The following is a 22,466-nucleotide window of genomic DNA, read 5'->3' on the forward strand; positions in this document are numbered from 1 at the left end:
TTTCCATTAAATCAGTGTAAAAAGGTCTTCAAACAATATTATCGTTTATCGCAATAATTTTTGAGACAATTAATCGTTGAGCAAAATTTGCTATCGTGACAGGCCTATGTATATACTTTTTAAAGAACAACCATTTCTTCTCTGTTTCTAAGACTTAATATATAAAGATGAACCTAAAATTTTGAAAGGAAAAAAAGATGGATTTTTTTCCCCCTGCGTAATGGAAAATTATATATAAATAAATTTAAAAAACATAGATTTCGATGTAGGAAAAAAATTAAAAATTTGTTAAAAACCTATTCTTGTTGTAATATCTACATTTAAAACATGAGCCGGTTCTTTTTATTTACTTTATCCAAAGTTATTAAGCATTCATCTCTCCTCTCTTCCCCCCTTTTTTTTTTCTGCAGAAGAGATTGAGGTGGACGTAGAGAGCACCGAGTTCTCCCATGGAGAGCTCGACAGCGTGAGCATGGCCAGCACCAGCGACCTGGATGACCACAGCAGCCTGCAGAGCATGGCCAGCGACGAGGGCTACTCCTCCTGCAGCGTCAAACTTGCCTTCTCCTCCTAAAGCCGCCGCCGCCGCCAGCACCGACCAGCCCTGCCAAACCCGCCTGTCCTTCTCCTCCACCCCTCTGCCGTCTTCATAGCCCATCCAGCCGTGGCGTCGCCAACGACGACAGCGTCCCCTCTCCGAGCCTTTTTTCCTTTTTCTTTTTTTTTGTTACATCCACTCCATCCCGCCGTCACCTGTGGCCCCCTCTCCTCTCCCCGGACAACCGGGTTTAAGTTTGGTTTAAAGGGAGAACGGAGACTTCACACACACACACAAGTCTTCTGGATTTTTTTAAAACCCACTACACGAAGAAGAAGAAGAAAAAAAAACAATTTGTAGTTGAATTTAGGTGTGATATTTCCTTTTGATTTTTAAAAACATGCACAATCCCTGATTTTACTCAAAATGCACTTAATTTTTTTTTATAACAGTGAACTTGCTCAAGAGTTGTCGGTTCTCCAATGCGGGCGTCTGAACCGAAGCTTAACGACGGGGGGTTTTGGGGGAGGGATCTCCGCCTCGACTAAACGGCCCCGCGGGCGCCACAAACGCCTTCCCCGTCGTCTCATTGCTTGTCCACAGCACAGAGGCTCACATCCTCGAAATCGGTGCTACCGGGAAGGCAGGTCAGACTCGTCGCCACGCGGAGAGCGTCTTCTGCGTGTCGAAGCGATCGCAGGAGAAAACGGGCGGAAGCTACAGAATGCGGTTTCAAAAGTCGTAACTTTGTGCGAATGTTTCGTTTTCGCTCCTGTTCCCCTCAAACAAGCAGCTACGACAAGCCATCCAGCACTCGCCTACTTCGTAGCTGTCCGTATGTAACAAGGCACAATCCGAGACGAGATTAAAACACACACACGCATATAAGAAAAAAAAAAGCAGCAGCAACGAGGAAAAAAAATCGTAACGGCTCCGAAGTTTGGAACAGAGGCACGACCTTTTTTCCAGCAGTAAGAAGCAATAACTCCCGCAGTTTTTTGTCTTTTTTTTTTTTCTGTCCGTTTCAATCCCTTTCCTTTCTCAGTTCTGTGTGACCATCGGAATAAACAAATTAGAGCAATTAATATTATTATAATTATTACTTTTTTGTACATACAAATAGCTTAATAAATCAAACTTTAACAAAAAAAAAAAAAAGAGTTTAAAAAGCTCATGGATAGAGCTGTTGCTGTTTGACTTCTGTTTATGGTGCATTATAAATGAAATTTTTATCTTTTAAACATTTCTTTGCTGTTTGAAATAAACTATTTACTCGGCGCCCCGACCGGGGAGCGACGTTTTATTGGTGTGACGGAGAAAACCCAGACAGAGCAGCTCTCTCTCTCTCTCTCTGTGTCCTGTCAGGACTCTCAGTTGGAGAATGCGGTTGTAGTTTGGCGCAGTTATTGTTATTATTATTATTATTATTAATTTTTTGTTTTTATTTATTGGATTATTTCTTTTTTTTTGTTGGTTTTTTTGTTATTTCTTGTTTGATATTCCTCGTGCATGTGGCATTCCTCCGGTGGGTCGGGTGTTTCTGAAGGAGAAAAACGGGTCGTATGATGTCAATAATCTCCATCCTAACCTTTCACTGGCATTACGAATTGCACTTCAACCACAGTTTCCTTTTTCCGCTCCACCTGCCATCCATTCATTTTCCCATCCGAAATGAGAACGGGAAGCACGCTGCTCGCTCTTGAATATTTATTTCTCGGTCCCTTAAAGAGCACAAGCAGTGGGGGATGAGTGGGAGGCGAAAAAGTTAACTTATTTTGGTTCTGTCTTATTTTACTCACTATTATTCCTCATTCCTTATTTTAAGAATTGTGTATTTTATGTTATCGTTAAGCTTTTTTTTTTTTTTTTTATTTTCTTTTCGGGGTGGGGAGGATTTTAAGGAATGATTATAATAATTTTTTTTTTTTTAAAAAAGCGTAGCCATTTTGTTTGATTATTATTATTTTTCAGATGTTTGACTCTACGGACACTTGAAATGTACTCGGGATCCCTAAGCTGCTCCTAGTGCTGAGCCTCGCCTGTTCTGAGTCGCCGGCCTCGTCCAGAACCGTCTCCGTCCTCGAGCAACCGCTTCAGTCTGGATTTTTTTTTTATTATTATCATTTTTTTTTAATTAAAAAAAAAAAATAAAAATTCTGCTCCGAGGGTCGAGCTGCTTCTGCACGAGACTCGCTCACAGCCAAGACTTTTACTGGCAAATACTGAGCCAGCTACTACACAATAAACATAAAACAAGGGGGTCTAAAAATCAAAAAGCAACACGAGAAAGAAACTAACAAAAAACGCCACTTTCCTGTATTGCGAGGATTGTCGTCTCTATTCGACTTGTGTTTTAGTTGACTAAATACGTCTTACATTTACCTCCGTTTGAGGATTTAATGTGGAAAAAGAAAAAAAAGACCGTAATAAGAACAAACCTTTGGTTGCCTAAGGGCGTCACTAAGGTGTGGGCTCCTCCCCTCAGAGCTCTGTGGAGGTTGTTGGACTTGGCACTGAATCAGAAAGTCACCACTTTTTTGGTGCTTTATTGTAAAAACAAAAATGCCAAAAAAAAAAAAAGAAACACACCTCAGAACACCTCAGTGTCCTCTCTCTCTCTTTCTCTCTCTCTTTGAGGGACAGTTTACATTTGCTCCCCCCCCCCCCCCCCTTTTAATTTAATAACTTCCATCTTAGTGTTGCTTTATTGTTGTTGGGTTTTTTTCCTTCATATGTTGGCTTTCTGAAACTGCACTGCTGATAGTAGAAGAGCTCCATGGTTGACCACAGATCTCTCTCTCCCTGTGCAACATGCTGTGTTTTACCGCACATTTGATTAAATGGCAAAACTAGACGTGATGAAATTGGTGGCCAAAATCGGGCAATATTTGATCTTGACCGGAACCAGCTGTTCCGATTTATTGGCATTTAAAACTTATGCAAGTGTGTGTGCGTGTGTGTGTGTGCGTTCTTGAAGGACCAAAGCTTTAGCAAAGAAGGACCTGATCTTGAACTAGCCTACACACATCTTTTTAGGCTCTTTTTTTTTGGGAATGAATTTTAGCCTTCCAGGGTGTGTTTATCTTAGAATGACTGGTCTACACAGTGTGTGTTGCACAAAATGTAAAAGCGGAGCTTGATTGCGGGTTGGATGCAGACTGGGTCCTAGATCAGCTAATAGGCAGGTCTGGAGAAAAAATTATTTTTGGCTAGCATATCGTCTCAAAACTATATTTTTCTCTTAAGTGTTTAAGCTCAAGTTTTAGTTTTCTTTTTTTCCCCTGGTCTCTCTCTCTAAAGTCTAAACTAATGGGCGCCTTCTTCCAGGAGCAGTGCAGTAGAGAGCCTACTGTTGTTGTGAACCTGTGGCCATTTTGTTATGTTTTTCTTTTTTGTAAAACATGCACTCTGGTGATGACGACGGTGATGATGATGATGATGAGGAGGAGGAATAATCTAGTTGTGTATGTTGAACATGCAATACCGACAATAAAGCCACCAAGATTTTCAAACCTAAAGGACTGAAATGAGCTGTCAATGCCACAACATGTCTCTCCTGAATGTACTGTAAAGAGATGGCTCACACTGAGATGAATAAAGTTTGTGACTTTGAAACGTCTTGTATATCGATGTGAGAGGGCTGATCGTCTGCTTTCCGTCCATCAGATATGTTTAGTGTGAACTCTTATTCACTTTGTCGCGCTGAAGACGTGGCAGCGTTGCACAAACCGTCCACAGGAAATCATATAAACATTGATTTGCTGTTTTAATTCTCTTACTCCTAAAGCCTGCAGCACTTAGCTGAAAGTTTCTAAGTGTTTAATTGGTACCAAAAAATTTTTTTATTTTGTTTATTGTACCAGAAAATGTTAGATTATGTTACAAAGAAAAATGTTTTTGTCTCTTTCGGAGTGATGGCTTCTTCCCTCCTGAGTGGCTCTTCAGCCCATGTCAGCACAGGACTAATTTCTCTTTGGATAATGACACTGCTGTGTCAAATTTAAACTAAAACACATTCACTCCTGGAAATATTTTATATGATGGTGTGACGGATGAAAATTCTCACAGTCTTGCTACCGGATGAAAGGAAATCCCACAAATGAATAACTACGCCAAGTAACTTTACTCAGATTAAAGGTCGGATTTGTTTATTATAACATTTTGCTACAGTAGTGAAAAAGAAATCATCACAGATTTAATACGCTGTGCAGTCTGAGCCATCAGATCAACCAGACAGTTGAGAGCTGGTAACTCTTGTAACCTTTTCTGAACCTTTGAAGTCTGGTGTCCAGAAGCTGCTCGTTTAGCTCAGAGGGGAAGGTGAACGTTGCGTCCCCGTTCTCTGGCAACAATCTAAGGTGGAAAATGTCCAGAATTACTGAAAGAACCAGGAATATAGTGAGAAGATGCTTTTAATAATTACAAATGAACTGGAGTTCAGAGCGTTACATGAGTTTAGATTAACAAACCAAAAGCCTTCATGTTAGGGACAAACCTCACAGAAGCATGATGGATGGTATGGATGTTTCTGAAGATATTGAGCTGAAGTATTCGTATACATAACCGAAACAGATAAAAATGTTGCTGTGTCAAACCGCTTTTTCAACTTAAAAGAAAAAAATGATTTGTTTTAAAAAATAGATTAATTTGAGTTTAGGTTTCTTCACAATCATGCTAATATTAAAGATGAATATTAGCATTTTGTCCTAATTCATTCATGTACATAATGAACAGGAAGAGGCCTGAAATTGAACCCTGTGGCACCCCCTGGTGGACATTTAATAAATTCAGAACACAGACCTGGAGAACGAGAGAAACGACAGATTCAAGAATCTGTGAGAAAACACGCAAATGTGATAGTTTGGTAGTTAGTTGAAACTGCTGGGTCACTTCCCTGTAATAAGGGAGTAACAAAGATGACTCCAGACTAACGGGATTTTTTTATTTTGGATTACATATAATTTTAAGATGTAATGCTAAAAACTGAGCTCAAATGTTTGTGACTGTGTGCTTCTTCTGTGTAAACAGAAATGAGATTTATTGAGCATCTGCGTTGCTTTAAAGGAGAAGAAGACTCCAAACACGGTTCGGAAAATCTAGAAAATTATTTTTCTGCTTATTTTTCTGTGCAACGTTGCTCACAATTTGATTATGCAGGAAGTGCAAAATGTCTTCAAGTCCAGATTCTGATTTGGTTTTAGTTCTCGATTTTAATTGGGGATTTTACTTCGAAAAATATAATAAACAAAATTTTTAATTGTGATGCTTTAATTAAAAAAAAAAAAAAGAAAAAAAAAAAGCAGGGTGGTTTTTGCAGAAGACCGTTCCGAGAAAATGCCTCGTCGAAAAACAGGCAAAGGAACAACCACTAGGTGGCGCCGAATGCTTGAAATAATCAAGGGAACGCTGATTCTTTGCTCTCTAGTGATGACACTGCATGCTGAAAATAAAACTTAAATACACCGCTGTAATACATCTCTGCTGTCAAACTGTACCGATTGTTGTCTCGGGACTCTTAAAATGCATTTATGCTGATCTCAATTCCAGCGGAGATGACTTGAAGTAAAACAAGTGAGTCTAAAATTAAAATCTCACTAGTCAACAGAACAGAGGAGAGATGTCTGGCATAAACCACAGACACGATTCTAGAAAAAGAGCCTCGTGCAGACAGCAGATCCAGCAGAACCTGACTAGAACTCCAGAGTAAAATCTACCTTGAATTAGAAATGTGTGAGAGATACTTGGAGAAAATATGAGAACTTCTGTGAAAAGGGGAAAAGACTTAATTAAATGGCAAACTTCCTTCAGGTCAACATCTAAGACTGGTAGACAACTGCAAAAACCATTTCACTCAAGTTTTTTCAGCCAGACGGGATGAGCCTGGCCACTAGAGGGCAGGCTGTCCTAAAGATTTCCTCTTGGATTATTCTTACCCCAACAGTGGTGCCTTCGTTTATTATTATTATTATTATTATTATTATTATTATTAGTTTTTCAGCTTTTTCCATTTTCCAGAGACAGACTCTTTTAGTTCTGCTGCTGCTTTCCCACAGATAGAGGAACCTGCCGCTTATTTTATGCAAATGCATTAAATGCCAAATTCGTCTAACGCTGAAGGACATGCTGTCCGTGTTTTCCATTTACAGATCCAATGCTGACAGCAAATAAAAGCTGCTAACACCTTCTCATCAGGTTTTTTTTTGGTTTTTTTTATGTAATTAATATTACCAGAAATGTCACAAATAACAGCCGGTGCATTTAAATGTGCTGATGCTCGTTTTCTGACAAACCTGTTCACAGATATATTTCTTTATTTTGACTCAGATCTTTCAACAGACTGAGTTAAATCTGGATATGGAGTTAAATATCAGTCTGGTTTTTTTTTGTTTTGTTTTGTTTTTTTAGCTTCATCATTTGGTGGAAACCAGAAATCAATCAGGGACTGACGACATCGGAGTCAATGAGGGAAATCAATGGCCTTTTTACACCGAGCCACAAGTTTCATTCAGGTTTCATGGACATATGAATATAATAATCAAGGGTTGTTATATTCTCTTGATTAGCCTTGTCTTGTTTTACTTGGTCTGCTCTTAGTTATCTTTGTTAGATTACGTTATTTATTCCTTGTGTTAGTCTTGGTTACAGTTAGATTCATTTCCCAGTGTACCTGTTCTCCCTGCCAGTCTCTCTGTCTCTCTCTCTCCTTCCTCAGTCTTCCTGTCTGGTCTCATCCCACAGCTGCAGCTCGTTACTAATCAGCCACCTGTTCCCTACCCAGCAATCAAGCTCTCCAGTATTTAAGCTCCTCATGGCCAGAGAGTCACTGCTTGATTCTACTGTTGTCTACCTGGTGGTCTGTCCTTTGTGTTCTCGCCTCATTACGCCTGCTACCATTTAATCTCATCTTGCACCAATCATGACAAACTGCACACCATAATAATCTTACTTTTGCTTAAGTCAGCCATGCACACACAGGTAAACTCTGGTAGAGGCATTTATTGCACCGGATTTTATTTAGAGATTTCGGAGTAGAAGGAACACAAATACTACACCAAAATGCTGAAAACCATGTATCGCAGTTGCTTGCACTTGATAAGAGATTGTGACTCTTTTACCACCAGAGTGCTATACATATGCATATATTTTTTTAAAATAAATATCTGGGCCGCATCTCCATATTGCAGTCACGGTTTAGCTCCCCTCTGGTTTGCCTGCGAGGGAGCAAACGGCCAATTACCGCTGTGAGGAAAGAGCCGGTGGGAGTCCACAGGGGTCGAAAGTTGAGGCAAAAATTAAGCAGGGCAGTAGGACTGAGTGATGAGTGGAGATATTTCTGGAGAGGAGAAGAGAAGAGGAGGCGGGTTGGTGGGGACAGGTTTCCTCCGGTGGCGCGCATGAGTCACCATCCCCACGGCGTCTGACATCACGGCGGCCTTATCAGAAGAGGAAACGCAGCAAAGCGTCCTTCACCGCCGATGGATCGGAGGTGGACGCAAAACAAATTATGCATCAGCTCTCCCGAGCTGGCTGGTAGCGCATAGACAAAGCAGGGCACTGTTTCTGCTGATACAAGAAGCCAGGTGTAGGGGTGTGTAGGCGTGTGTGTGTGTGTGTGTGTGTGTAATGGCAGAGTGACAGACAGTCAGAGTAATTGCAGTTGCAGTGACAAGGATGGAGGCTGGTCGCGTCATACCCTGACCATGCTCCAGGCCATCCAATCATAAGCAGTCTCTTTTTCTGTCTGTGTGTGTGTCAGGGTGTGTGGGCGCGTGTGTGTGTTCTCAATGGGTTCAGTCATGCTGTCACTAAGTGGAGACCCATCAGGCACGTAGGGCTCTCCCTAAACTCACGTAGTCCAAAACTTTTTTTTAAAAAATCACAAAAAAACAACCTAAGTAACAAACAGAAACGGGAAATAAAAAGGAAGATTTGCATTCTGTGACCTGTGAGTGAGACAGAGCAGACATCTTGGAGGGTTTTCAAAAGACGCTGCAGGACAGGAAATAGAGAGCATTTCTGAAGGCTTGGATACAAATAGAAACGTTGTGATAAAATGTGAAGCAGTAGCGTTTTTTTAAGCGCTTATCTGAGCAGTAGTTTGTGTGTTTTTTTACATATGGAGAAACTCGACAGCTGCTGCATGCCACACATTTGAACTCCCAGAAATACGTTCAGCAGTGGAGCCTGAGAAGAAGACAGGTGGATTATTTCTGAGACAAGCTGTTGAATATTTGAGACAAATATATTCAAACACATAGATGATAAACACATAGATGAAGTTCATTTATATTTCTTGAGTATTTGGAAGAATTGCCTTTTTAACTTGTGGGATTTTGGTCAAGTACACACACTCACACACACACTGTTGTGTTTTTATTACTTGTGGGACTTTACATTGACTTCTATTCATTTTCTACAACCTAGGCCTTACCCTAACCCTAACCCCAACCCTACCCCTAACCCTACCCATCACATACCTAACCTCTAGCCCAAAAGTAGCATTTCCCCTCATGGGGACCAATAAAATGTCCCCACAAAAAGCAGTGGTCCCCACAACCCCACATTGTAGACAGAAACAGGTTCCCACAAGGATATAAAAACCAAGTTCACACACGCACACCCACCCCCACACACACACACAAGTGTTTACAGATACACACCATCTTTGGCTGCTGTTTCCACTAAGTACACCTTGTATTAATTAGTACCATATACTTTTCAGTGACGTTTTTGTATGCGTTTGTCGCTGTGGTTTCTCTGTTCTGTTTTTTTTTTCTCCCTCTCTTATTGCAGGTGTAGGAACAGACTTCTAGGATATTTTCTTGAATTCTCTTTTACACTTCACCCCATCCTGTATTCTTGCCTCCTTTTTTCATTAAAAGCAACATAACACTGCACAGGAACATTAAATAAGCAAATAAATAAAATGATCTAAATAATTGTTTTTCATCTCGGTCATGAAACGTTTCCTGCTCCTGCATTGTTTTTCAGCTGCCGGCGGGACGGTGTCGGGCCTTGTTTTGGTATTACACAGACCCGTGGATGTGCCGGATTTAATCTGGTGTTTATTAACAAATCCCGCCCGCCTTTTACCTGGAAAGCTCATCACCTGACAGACTTTCCGAGTTCTTGTGCTGTTCAGCATTACTGATGGATTCACAGATGTGCAACTGAATGAAAGTTACTTATTCGACTAGTACGCTAACCTGCCGTCAATGTTTCACTGCGGACAAAATGTAGTTTGAGATTTCATGTTGACAGGACAACGTAACGCAGTGCATTAATATGAAGTGGAACAACAGTTATACTGTACATGGTTTTCTTTTTCAGATAACATTTTCTGAAAATGGCAGCATTTCTGTTCAGCCATTACATCGTGCAAACTGACAACCTCCCACCAAACTAAATCACTGCTATTATTTTTGTATACGTCTTGCTGTTGTTAGCAAACAACTCCTCTCTCTCACTAGAGCAATACACGTTTGGTTGCAAGAGGAAGAAATGAGAACAGAAATTGAGTGGGATTGACAGAAAAAGATACAACTTTTGAATATAAAAAAAAACCCCAACAAAAATGGGATGAACTGCTTTCAATGACTAATGACAAGCGTTTCATAGTTTCCCTGTTTCCCAAAGTGACACACATGTATCATGATGAATCTCCCCCGTGTGGGTGAACTGCCCCCACTCCCACCCTACTCATAACCCACTTAATCTAAACTCCCTTCTATCCTCTGTGTTTTTTTGCTGATAAATGTTGCAAATGTAGCCCTTTGTTGATAAGTGACGTGTCATTTTCGCTGCCCTGCTCCCACCGACACATTCTGCTGACAAACGCTCGCGCACACTTTGGCTGCCTTGGTCTCTGTGTCACAGATGGACTGCCCTAACCGGGCACTCTAGGATAGTTTGGAGCATTTATGTAACGGGGGTTGGGAGGACTTGGCGTTTTATTTTGAATCACCATCTCTTCCCTCCATCCTCTCCCATTTTCATCCTCCCCTCCGTTGTGACATGCCCGCATCTGTAGCCTCTGGAGAGGTTACAGCTCCGGGAGGATGGCAGCAGGGATTCGTCAACCTTGCCTCCCTTCGCTCTCCTTAGCTGGGTCCAACTTCCCACCAATCCAGAGATTCCTCACTGAAGAAACAGGAAGTGCTTTAGAAGACAAGAAGTGCTTGACAGATTTGTCAGAACATTTCATACTCCGCAGAAGGGCTGAAATGATTAATCGTGATTAATCGATCATAGAAATTATAATCGAAAAATTTATAAAATTGAAATGATTGATTATAGAAATAATTGTGATTAATAATAATTGATTGATCACTGCCTGGAATATATATATATATATATATATATATATACTCTAAAAAGGGCCATTTGAACGATCAACCCAGAGCAGTAAGTCAAAACTGTACAAAATAAACCATAAACATAAAGCACCACAAAGGACATCAGTAAGTTTTACAGAGCAATGCATTCTGGGTACAGAATAAACGTCATTCTCTGGATCACATCACAGATGGAGGATGTGAGGAGCATCTGATCTGGGATAGCTGTGACACAAGAATATTCTGGAAGAATATTGTTGTGGAGAAATTGTTTGGAGAAAAGTAAAATAAAGAACACAATTTATTAACTATATTGAAACAGTTAGTTTTTTTGTATGACAGCATTCAGCACCTATCCACTCAGCCCATTCAGTGAATCCTGTGTGAATCATGCGTTTGGGTTTGGTGAAGAACAAGAGGCATCCTGTGACAGGTGGGAGGACTGAACCCGTTGGAGCAGCTGTCCTGAAGATGTCTCATTATGGAATCATCCGCTCCAGTGTTTTATTTGAGTCAGACTTAAAGGGATTGGTAGGTGAAATGTGCAACCACCAGCCTGTTTGGACGGTGAGCCAGCGCTATGTCACAGAAGTTATCTCATCCAACGAACCAGCCAGGGGTGGATGTTTTCATTTTAAACTTCCTGTGAAGCAGTGATTTAAGAAAGAAGATTTTCTGCTTTTGTAGTTTAAGTAAATGATTTAGAAATCAATTTTGGGGATAAAGATTTTCACTAAAGGCATTGCTTCTCCAACATGAGAGCAAAAGGTGTTGACTGCTAATCAAATTTCTCAGTTTCCTCAAATTTCTATTCTATAAATCATGGCTGGTGCGTAAAAAGATCGTTTGTCTGATCCAAGTGGGTGACGGGACTGATAATCCACAAGCTGATTCACTGTTAGTTCACCTGCTTTTGTTTCTTTTTTTTTGAGAGCAGGTTTGGAAATGGCAGCTTTGTGTTTGTCAAACGCTGAGTAAGCGATGGGTGGTCTGATGACAGCAGAGAAGTGTCGGGGCGGGACCGCATCATGGAAAGTGTCTTCAGCACAGCGTCCGCAGGCGCCCTGCGCCGCCGTGGAATGTATTTAGGTTGCACCTGGTGTGCAGACGTAAACCTGCTACAAATTTATGGTCAGGAAACGCGTCACTGCAAAAGGTTTGAATCGACCCGTTAAAAGCTGCAGCAGACATTTGTTATGTCACCGTTACAGTGTTGTGGAAAAGTATTAACCCCCTTACAGATTTGTCTGTGTTTGATTTTTGTAATACACCATTAATACGAGACAAAGATAAAATTGAGAAAATATGGTAAAATTAAATTCAAACCAAACTGACCTTGTGTGAAGGTAGATTTTTTTTGCCTTGTTAAATCATGAATTGAAAGAGATTAACCAGATTTGTTTTTTAACAAGGTACAAGAAGAAGACACATTTTGCACCGATAATAAAAAAAGACAAGAACAGATGAGAAGTTATCAGTCTGGAAAAGGTTAAAAAGTCATTTCAGTGAAATCCATAAATGTAGAAATAAAACAGTGGCGAGTCTCTTTAGGAGTAGCCAATAAATCAAAACCACCCTAAAACTGGATCATACAGGAGCGTCACAAACGAAACCAGAATAATCTAAAACACAGCAGGCCTCAGTTGAGGTCAGTTTCCACAACTCAACGGTAACATAGGGACCGAACTGAAACGGCACCCAGGGGAGAGATGGCACATACCCTCCCCCCAAAGAAAAGAAGAAAAAAAAAACATCTGGGTAAATATTCTACAGACTGACATAAACAAAGAAAAAGTTGAACTTTCTGGAAGTTGTTCTAAACAACAATGTTATCAGCCTCCAGGTTGAATATTTTTGTTAAAATATAAAGTCTAAACTGGGCCATTTTGTTGAAGTTTGATGCTTTATTGTACAGAGATTTAAAAAAAATATACATATATATATATATATATATATTATTGCAACAAAATGGTCAAGATAATCCACACAAACACTCCACGCATTCAACTCTACATGTCATGCATTGGTTTGATGTTTTTTTGTTTTTATTAAAATAAAATACAGGTTGTTGGTATCATAGTAATACGACATATTACTAAAACTACTGGAGAGTTGGGTCGGACTCTCTGGTCCAGTACTCAACTGGTTGGAATCTTACATAAAGAACAGGGATTTCTTTGTTTCAATTTGAAACTTCTCATCAAAGAGGTCAAAGGTCACATGTGGGGTACCCCCAGGCTTAATCCTAGGACCTCTCTTATTCAATATTTATATGCTCCCACTAGCTCAGGTTATAGCAGGAAATAATATCAGCTACCATAACTATGCAGATGACACACAGCTCTACATTATGATGTCACCAGGTGACTCAGAGCCCATCCAATCACTGAACAGATGCTTAGAACAGATAAATGTGTGGATGTGCCAAAACTTTCTCCAGCTGAACAGAAACAAAACTGAAGTTATTATTTTTGGACCTAAAGAGGAACGATCTAGAGTCAATGCACAGCTTCAGTTATTACAACTAAAACATAGCGATCTGAAACCTGGGAGTAGTGATGGACTCTGACCTGAGCCTTCAAAGCCACATTAAGACAGTCACAAAGTCGGCCTTCATCACATTTCCAGAATTAGAGGACTGATGTCTCGGTAAGATGCAGAGAAGCTCATTCATTCATGGATGAGTTTATCTTGAGTCGCATCGATTACTGCAACCATGTCTTCACAAGTCTGACTAACGAATCAATCAGACAACTGATTGATTTTTTACTCAGAGCAGTACATTGCTGCTCATGGTTTTTCTCACTAAAACCAGGAAGATAGAGCACATCACCCCAGTTCCACTGAGAGAATATAAACAACCAGCAGAATTTAAAATACTGCTGGTGGTTTATAAATCACCAAACGGCTCAGCATCACAATACATTAGAGATCTGCTGTTGAGGGCGTGCTGTGGTGGCGCAGGGGGTTAGCACGCCCAACGTTTGGAGGCCTTAGTCCTCGACCCGGACGTCGCGGGTTCGACTCCTGGTCCCGACGGCCTTTGCCGCATGTCTTCCCCCCTCTCCTCACCCTCCTTCCTGTCTGCCTACTGTCGAAAAAATACGAGCCACTAGCGCCGCAAAAACTCTTCGGAGAAAAAAACAAAAAAGATCTGCTGTTGTTGTACCAACCTTCTAAACCCCTCAGGTCTTCTGGTTCTGCTCTGCCTCCCCAGAACCAAACGAGGAGAAACAGCATTCAGCTTCTATGCTCCACAAATCTGGATCAAACTTCCAGAAAACTGCAGAACTCCTGAAACACTGAATTCCTTTAACTCTAGACTAAAACCCCTACCTGCTTAAAGTCGCTTTTGAAGCATAGTTAATTGAGAATTTAACGATGGCACTCGACTTAATGTAATCTTTTGATTGCTGATTCTATGTTGCATGACTTTGTGTTTTTATAATGTACAGCACTTTGAAATGCCTTGTTGAAGAAATGTGTGATACAAATAAAATTTTATTTGATGTGTTAAGAGTAAAAAATGAAGTTTAATCATTCAATGTCAAATGTCAAATAATTAGCTCCAAGCTAAATATTTAGCCTGCATGTCTGTTTCTGGAAGGTTTCCGAAATTCAAACTATTATTCAGAAATATTTTTGCTCAAAACCCATCAGGATTTACCAGATGGTTTACAAATGATAACATTGTTTTCTAAACTGCTTGGTCAACTTAATGATGAGTTTAACAGCCTTTAAAACAAAAAATATGTTCAATAATTTAAAGTCTGTTATTTTCTTAACTAATAACCAGAAATAAGCACAAGAGACAATCTGATAACAGACATTTATTTTCTAGTCATGTGACAGTGGATATTATTACTGATTATTAAGTAAACAGCAGCTTCACTTGAGAAATAATATATTAACACAGATTAGCTTGTGCAAAATAACTGTAATTCCCAAATAATTCAGCTGTAAGTCAGAAAATTAATCAAGTGAAAACTGAAATTTAAAGATTGACTTGAACTTTGTAATTTTGTGATGCTGGGAACATATGCATTTAGCCACAATTCACACACTGAGAAACCCAGGATTTCTTTGGTTATATAATTGGATTAATTGTGTCATCTATCCACTTCTTGTAGGCACAGACGTCCATGAAACCAGCTGGTGCAGCGTGTGCATACGTAGAATCTCCAGAGAAGGCATGGACGCCATACAGCCTGTTCCTGAACACCCATCCTCCACCAGAGTCGCCCTGTCACAAACACAAAGCTTTCAGTTGTTATGCTGCTGTGATTTATCCAGTAAAATAAATCATCACATCAAGTTTTTGTGCAGAAAATACTTTAAAGACCGACATACAACAGATGTGTCCTTCTTGGTGGTTTTCGCACTGTACCAATTCTGGTAACTGTACTTAAAGTACTTGCATCTTGACAATGCCTCTTCCATCTTCTCATTTTTATCAATCTTTAACTCGGCACACTGAAGATCATCAGAAAGATGTATGACTGTAGAGAAAAAGCAGCATAAACACGTACGGTCTGTTGAAGTGTTGGCACATTTTGCTCAGGCTATCACCTTGTTGTCTGTGGTTATTACACTGCAGTATGTTACTTGTATAAAATGCTTTTTTTTAAATCAAAACTGTCACTATGTCCTCACGGTAAATATGAAACAGATACTCTATGAAAAGATTGACCTCCTAAACCTTCTCCCTGTTGTCCTAGTTGTCTGCAGAAATGCACCACTCCAGGTCAAAAACAACCAATCAGAGCCAAGAGGAGGATCTTAGCGCTGTCAATCAATGCTCATGTACAACCTGTTCACTGTACAGGGGAGCAACCTGTTATGTGTGCTTGTTCAAATTTTCAGGCTAAGCTCACAGTTTTCTCAGAACTTCCTATTTCAGCTTTAAGCAGTTTATCTCAGAGTTTGTGATCAAATCTTCAACCAGCTTACTAAGCTCAGCTACAATAGAGTCTAAAAATGATTTGAATCATCTGAATCATTTGAGATAATAACATAAACAATGAGAAACATAAACATTCATCTCACTTCTACTGTTGAAAAAGCCAACTCTTGTTGGCCCATAACCTGCAATCTGAACCTTGGTGCCACTGAAACACAAGAAAAAGAAAACTAAAAATAAGTCACATTAAGAAAAACAACTAACTGTGGGAGACCAAATATTCCTGCATGAACTTTGCCTCATCTTGCAGATCAAGAACCAAGTTCTGAATCTTGAGAAGATAAAACTTACAGTAGGAGAGTATCTGGACAGTCAGGCAGTTTGATTGGTCGGATTGTTGTTTTATCTGACAGCTTCAGGAGCATAATCTCATGTTTACGGCCGTTGCAGTCTCTATAAATTTTACGTTGAGTGATTGTGTAAGTCATCTTTGCAGCTGTTTTAGGATGAACTCCTACATGTACCTCATTAACCCTGGGCAAAGAAAACACAATTATTAGAGAAACAAACAGAGTTATAGGTGATTTTTCAGTAAAACGTTTCCTCACTCACCATCCTGGATCTGACTTCCAGCAGTGAGTTGCAGTCAGAACCCACTGATCACTGATCAGAGATCCTCCACACATATAATGCTTTTTTCCATTAGATCTAAAGATAGTCACATGATACTGACGTTCATCGTCTCTACAGGTCTGACCTCCAATGATTCTCTTCTGCAGAGACACTGAGCTCACTGTAACACCTGGACAAGAAAGTTGCTGGTTTTAGCAAATTAAATCCACACAGTAGAAATAAGGAACCAACATGACAGCTTTATAATGAAAACAGTAAAACACAGATCAACATAACTCATAGCGTTCAGAGCCAGTGGAAGAGTATCCAGTGTCTCCAGTGTGTCCGACTCACCCAGCCCCAGCAGCAGCAGAACCTTCAGCAGAGCCATTGCTGGTCCAGCTTCCTGTGAATGTCTGCAGTCCTGCAGCAGCTTTTAAACTCTGTTCACAACTTCCTGCTGGACAGGAAGCCACCAATCACAGGATGGACCCTGATCTGTCCAATCACATGACATGAATCTGTTTCCTAACATAAATAACACTAAGAATTTAGACTTGACTGGAAAAAGTGTTTAGAGACATGGACTTGACTTTACTTGAAAAGACTTGATATTTTACTTATAATCTAAAGTTTAAAACAATTTCATTTATAAATTTGGACCCATTAATCAGGTGTATTATAGTCTATTTTTGCCCCCACACCAAGCATTGCTTGTTTAGGTGTTAAGAAAAAAAGTCTCTTAAGTTTTTTAAAAACTCCTCCATGGGCTGCCACCTTATCGTGGTGGAGGGGTTTGAGTGTCCCAATGATCCTAGGAGCTATGCTGTCTGGGGCTTCATGCCCCTGGTAGGGTCACCCAAGGCAGACAGGTCCTAGGTGAGGGACCAGACAAAGAGCAGCCCAAAGACCCCAATGATGAAGGAAAACTTTGGACTTGGTGTTCCCTCGCCCGGACGCGGGTCACCGGGGCCCCACTCTGGAGCCAGGCCTGGAGGGGGGGCACGATGGCGAGCGTCTGGTGGCCGGGCTTTTACCCATGGAGCCCGGCCGGGCTCAGCCCGAAGAGGAAACATGGGCCCCCCCTCCCATGGGCCCACCACCCGTGGGAGGGGCCAAAGGGGTCGGGTGCAGTGTGGGATGGGTGGCAGCAGAGGGAGGGGACCCTGGCGGTCCGATCCTCGGTTGCAGAAACTGGCTCTTGGGACGTGGAATGTCACCTCTCTGGTGGGGAAGGAGCCGGAGCTAGTGCGTGAGGTCGAGAGGTTCCGGCTAGAAATAGTCGGTCTCACCTCGACGCACGGCTCTGGTTCTGGAACCAGTCTCCTTGAGAGGGGCTGGACATACTTCCACTCTGGAGTTGCCCAAGGTGAGAGGCGTCGGGCAGGAGTGGGCATACTTGTTGCTCCCCATCTCGGCGCCTGTACGTTGGGGTTTACCCCGGTGAACGAGAGGGTAGCATCCCTCCGCCTACGGGTGGGGGGACGGGTTCTGACTGTCGTTTGTGCTTACGGGCCGAACGACAGTTCAGATTACCCACCCTTTTTGGAGTCCTTAGAGGGGGTACTGGAGAGTGCTCCTCCTGGGGACTCCCTTGTTCTGCTGGGGGACTTCAACGCTCACGTGGGCAATGACAGTGAGACCTGGAGGGGCGTGGTTGGGAGGAACGGCCCGCCCGACCTGAACTCGAGCGGTGTTCTGTTGCTGGACTTCTGTGCTCGCCATGGATTGTCCATAACGAACACCATGTTCAAGCATAAGGGTGTCCATATGTGCACTTGGCACCAGGACACCCTAGGCCGCAGTTCGATGATCGACTTTGTCATCGTTTCATCGGATCTGCGGCCGTATGTCTTGGACACTCGGGTGAAGAGAGGTGCGGAGCTGTCCACTGACCACTACCTGGTGGTGAGTTGGCTCCGGTGGTGGGGGCGAAAGCCGGTCAGACCTGGCAGGCCCAAACGTGTTGTGAGGGTCTGCTGGGAACGTCTGGCGGAATCCCCTGTGAGACGGAGCTTTAACTCCCATCTCCGGCAAAACTTCGAACACGTCCCGGGGGAGGTGGGGGACATGGAGTCTGAGTGGACCGTGTTCCGTGCCTCCATTGTCGAGGCGGCCGATCGGAGCTGTGGCCGCAAAGTTGTCGGTGCCTGTCGCGGCGGCAACCCTCGAACCCGCTGGTGGACACCTTCGGTGAGGGATGCCGTCAGGCTGAAGAAGGAGTCCTATCGGGCCTTTTTGGCCTGTGGGACTCCGGAAGCAGCTGATGGGTACCGGCGGGCGAAGCGGCATGCGGCTCGGGCGGTTGCTGAGGCAAAAACCCGGGCGTGGGAGGAGTTTGGAGAGGCCATGGAGAAAGACTTCCGTACGGCTTCGAGGCGATTCTGGTCCACCATCCGGCGTCTCAGGGGGGGGAAGCGGTGCAGCACCAACACTGTTTATAGTGGGGATGGTGTGCTGCTGACCTCTACTCGGGACGTTGTGGGCCGGTGGGCAGAGTACTTCGAAGACCTCCTCAATCCCACCAACATGCCTTCCACTGAGGAAGCGGAGCCTGGGGACTCTGGGTTGGGCTCTCCAATCTCTGGGGGCGAGGTCGCCGAGGTGGTTAAAAAGCTCCTCGGTGGCAGGGCCCCGGGGGTGGATGAGATCCGCCCGGAGTTCCTTAAGGCTCTGGATGTTGTAGGGTTGTGTTGGTTGACGCGACTCTGCAATGTCGCATGGACATCGGGGGCAGTTCCCCTGGATTGGCAGACTGGGGTGGTGGTCCCCCTGTTCAAAAAGGGGGACCGGAGGGTGTGCTCCAATTATAGAGGGGTCACACTCTTAAGCCTCCCTGGCAAGGTCTATTCAGGGGTCCTGGAGAGGAGGGTCCGTCGGATAGTCGAACCTCGGATTCAGGAAGAGCAGTGTGGTTTTCGTCCTGGTCGTGGAACGCTGGACCAGCTCTACACCCTCGGCAGGGTCCTGGAGGGTGCATGGGAGTTCGCCCAACCAGTCTACATGTGTTTTGTGGACTTGGAGAAGGCGTTCGACCGTGTCCCTCGGGGAGCCCTGTGGGGGGTTCTCCGGGAGTATGGGGTACCGGGCCCTTTGATACGGGCTGTCAGGTCCCTGTATGACCGGTGTCAGAGTCTGGTCCGCATTGCCGGCAGTAAGTCGGGCTCGTTTCCGGTGAGAGTTGGACTCCGCCAGGGCTGCCCTTTGTCACCGATTCTGTTCATCACTTTCATGGACAGAATTTCTAGGCGCAGCCAAGGTGTTGAGGGGATCCGATTTGGTGGCCTTAGGATCTCATCTCTGCTTTTCGCAGACGATGTGGTCCTTTTGGCTTCATCAGATCGTGATCTGCAGCTCTCGCTGGAGCGGTTCGCAGCCGAGTGTGAAGCGGCCGGGATGGGGATCAGTGCCTCCAAATCCGAGGCCATGGTCTTGAGCCGGAAAAGGGTAGAGTGCCTTCTCCGGGTCAGGGGGGGTGTCCTGCCCCAAGTGGAGGAGTTTAAGTATCTCGGGATCTTGTTCACGAATGGGGGAAGAAGGGAGCGGGAGATCGACAGGCGGATTGGCGCAGCGTCTGCTGTCAAGCGGGCGCTGTGCCGGTCCGTCGTGGTGAAGAGAGAGCTGAGCCAAAAAGCGAAGCTCTCGATTTACCGGTCGATCTACGTTCCCACCCTCATCTATGGTCATGAGCTTTGGGTCATGACCGAAAGAACGAGATCGCGGATACAAGCGGCCGAAATGGGTTTTCTCCGTAGGGTGGCTGGGCTCTCCCTTAGAGATAGGGTGAGAAGCTCAGTCATCCGGGAGGGACTCAGAGTAGAGCCGCTGCTCCTTCACATCGAGAGGAGCCAGTTGAGGTGGCTCGGGCATCTGGTCAGGATGCCTCCTAGACGCCTCCCTGGTGAGGTGTTCCGGGCACGTCCCACCGGGAGGAGGCCCCGGGGAAGACCCAGGACACGCTGGAGGGACTATGTCTCTCGGCTGGCCTGGGAACGCCTCGGGATTCCCCCGGAGGAGCTAGAAGAAGTGGCTGGGGAGAGGGAAGTCTGGGCCTCCCTTCTGAAGCTGCTACCCCCGCGACCCGACCTCGGATAAGCGGAAGAAGATGGATGGATGGATGGATGGAAGTTTTTTAAAAATAATTTGTACTGCAAGTATCTCTGTTGCGCTGAGCGTTTCACTGGCGGAGCAGAGTAATTCCTGAAAGATGGGTTTATCGTTGATGCATTTAACAGGTCACAAGCCGGAGCGTGGACCAATCACACCACTGGCGCCTCTGTGCTTTGCCTCGCACGTTGTCACTGCTTGATGTCCAAAGTTTTCCTCAGCATAAATTGCATGCGCCTCGATTCACTCAAACTGAACACAGGCTGACCTGTATGGATATTTTCATCAACCCCCTGTGAGGACTTATGTTTCCTTTCTGTTCGTTAGCTCTGCTTGTGCAGCTCTATGTTATAACCTGTAGTTGTGTTTTCAGTGGTGTGTGTTGAGGAGCGGTGAGAATGATTTATATTTTTTAAACAAAGAATTATGTGCGGCGTTTACATCACTCTGCCCGGCTCTGCAAGGCTCTGTTTTTGTGTGTGATAAAGTATAAATGTGGAAACTTCAGGAACTCACACAAAAATATCTAATTACATACTGTAATTTTGTTTGCTTTTGCCATTAAGTTTAAATGTGACATCTACATTTTCAAGAGTCTGTTTACTTTCCCTTGCTTTCAAAGGTATTTCTTATATTATATGTAATGGGAGAAGGGACGAGGAGCAGTGGCATGAAATAATGAGACAAACTGGTGATTAACAGTCTGTGATTCGACTAATTAGAGACGTGATTACATATTCATCTGCTAATCGGAAAAAAACATCTGTTTTATGTGGCTAAAATTTGGTTTGATGTAAAGTGGAGCTAATGTGCTAACAAAGAGCAAGTTAAGGCCAAACATAAATGCAAAAAAATAGAAAACAAGCCCTGATGCTACATTGTGAAAAACTAAAATATCCATCAAAAAAGAAACTATGAATCCTGTGACTTTATAGACCAAAAATGTTACAAGAAATTTATAATGAACACTCTGTTATGGACAAAAGGACTCTTTGTCTTTTCTCTTAGCATTTTATCTGCTCACACACAAGCTGTATCCTAATGTGTCATTTCCTTTATCCTTACATGTACACATGTGCGTGCACATATGTATGTGTGTGTGTGGGGTGAGCATGCAAGCTGCTAAAAGAGATAGAGGTAAACAAAGAATTATGTAATCCTAACAACCCTCCTGATGGGGTGGCACAGATACCACCCCACCATAACCACCAAGTGTGGTTGGTGCAGGTGGATGCTAAGCTAAAATATGGCGGACTGTTCTTTTTAACCGTTGCATTGTCCCATGGCTCCCACACAGAGCGCCATGTCTCCAGTAGTGACCCCCAGCCCTCAGTGTTGCAACAGTCTGGACACGTCCCACAAAGCTATAGAATAGAATTACTTTATTCATCCCAGCAGGGAAATTATTTCGCAGTTACAGCAGCATAGAGACAAGACACACAACAACCACCACTGAGTAGCAATTGTAGACAAAATAAAAATAAAATATAACATGCTGTCAATATAAAAAGCAGCTTAGAGCAGAGCTTTCAAAGATTCAAAAATGCAGATACAGTATGTATATGTAAATACATACAGCAAGTGTGTCACAGTGCAGTTTTGCAAAATTGGACTGATTAGTGCAGAACAGTGATTTAGCTTTTATTGTACAGTGAGATGGCATGTGGCAGGAAGGATTTCCTGTATCTGTCCCTACGACAGCGGAGCTGGAGCAGTCTATGTGAGAAGGTGCTCCTCTGTCTGACCACTATGTGGTGGAGAGGGTGCTGTTTATTGTCCATAATAGACAGAACCTTCTTCAGTGTCCTCCTCTCCACCACAGTTTCCAGGGACTCCAGCCTTAGTCCCAGTACAGAGCCAGCTTTCCTGATGATTTTGTCCAGTCTATTAGAGTCGCTGGCTCTGATGCTGCTTCCCCAACACACAGCAGCAAAGAAGATGGCACCGGCAACAACACTGTGATAAAAGGTCTCCA

At 43.2% G+C, this 22,466-nt stretch overlaps 2 protein-coding genes across 3 annotated transcripts in view; one reads left to right on the forward strand and one right to left on the reverse strand.

Annotated features, from left to right (window-relative positions):
• The window catches only part of mxi1 (max interactor 1, dimerization protein), a 39,916-nt gene extending 35,763 nt beyond the window's left edge, over positions 1–4,153 (forward strand). For both annotated transcript variants that reach the window (XM_032563315.1, XM_032563316.1), the window contains exon 6: positions 411–4,153. In XM_032563315.1, coding sequence (XP_032419206.1) covers positions 411–574 — 164 coding nt within the window. In that variant the 3' untranslated portion in view covers positions 575–4,153. The remainder of the gene's footprint in view (positions 1–410) is intronic.
• A 10,533-nt stretch (positions 4,154–14,686) lies between these two features.
• LOC116719599 (kallikrein-14-like) lies at positions 14,687–17,122 on the reverse strand. The gene is made up of 6 exons (XM_032562145.1): positions 16,739–17,122; positions 16,385–16,574; positions 16,124–16,306; positions 15,919–15,980; positions 15,223–15,371; positions 14,687–15,115 (listed from the first exon to the last, which is right to left on the reverse strand). Exons 1-6 carry the CDS (start codon positions 16,773–16,775, stop codon positions 14,960–14,962), a joined length of 777 nt encoding a protein of 258 aa, XP_032418036.1. The 5' UTR covers positions 16,776–17,122; the 3' UTR covers positions 14,687–14,959.
• Between the last annotated feature and the right edge of the window lie 5,344 nt (positions 17,123–22,466).

The sequence above is a fragment of the Xiphophorus hellerii genome, chromosome 5 (genome assembly GCF_003331165.1).
Source record: "Xiphophorus hellerii strain 12219 chromosome 5, Xiphophorus_hellerii-4.1, whole genome shotgun sequence".
Classification (NCBI taxonomy): Eukaryota; Metazoa; Chordata; class Actinopteri; order Cyprinodontiformes; family Poeciliidae; genus Xiphophorus; species Xiphophorus hellerii.

Bases quoted from the DNA above. Each gene is read 5' to 3' on its own strand.
- LOC116719599 (XM_032562145.1), bottom strand. From the start codon at position 16,775: ATGGCTCTGCTGAAGGTTCTGCTGCTGCTGGGGCTGG. The intron at 16,575-16,738 runs GTGAGTCGGACA...TTTCTTGTCCAG, and splicing joins TCTGCTGCTGCTGGGGCTGG to GTGTTACAGTGAGCTCAGTG. The intron at 15,981-16,123 runs GTAAGTTTTATC...CTTGTGTTTCAG, and splicing joins TGTCCAGATACTCTCCTACT to TGGCACCAAGGTTCAGATTG.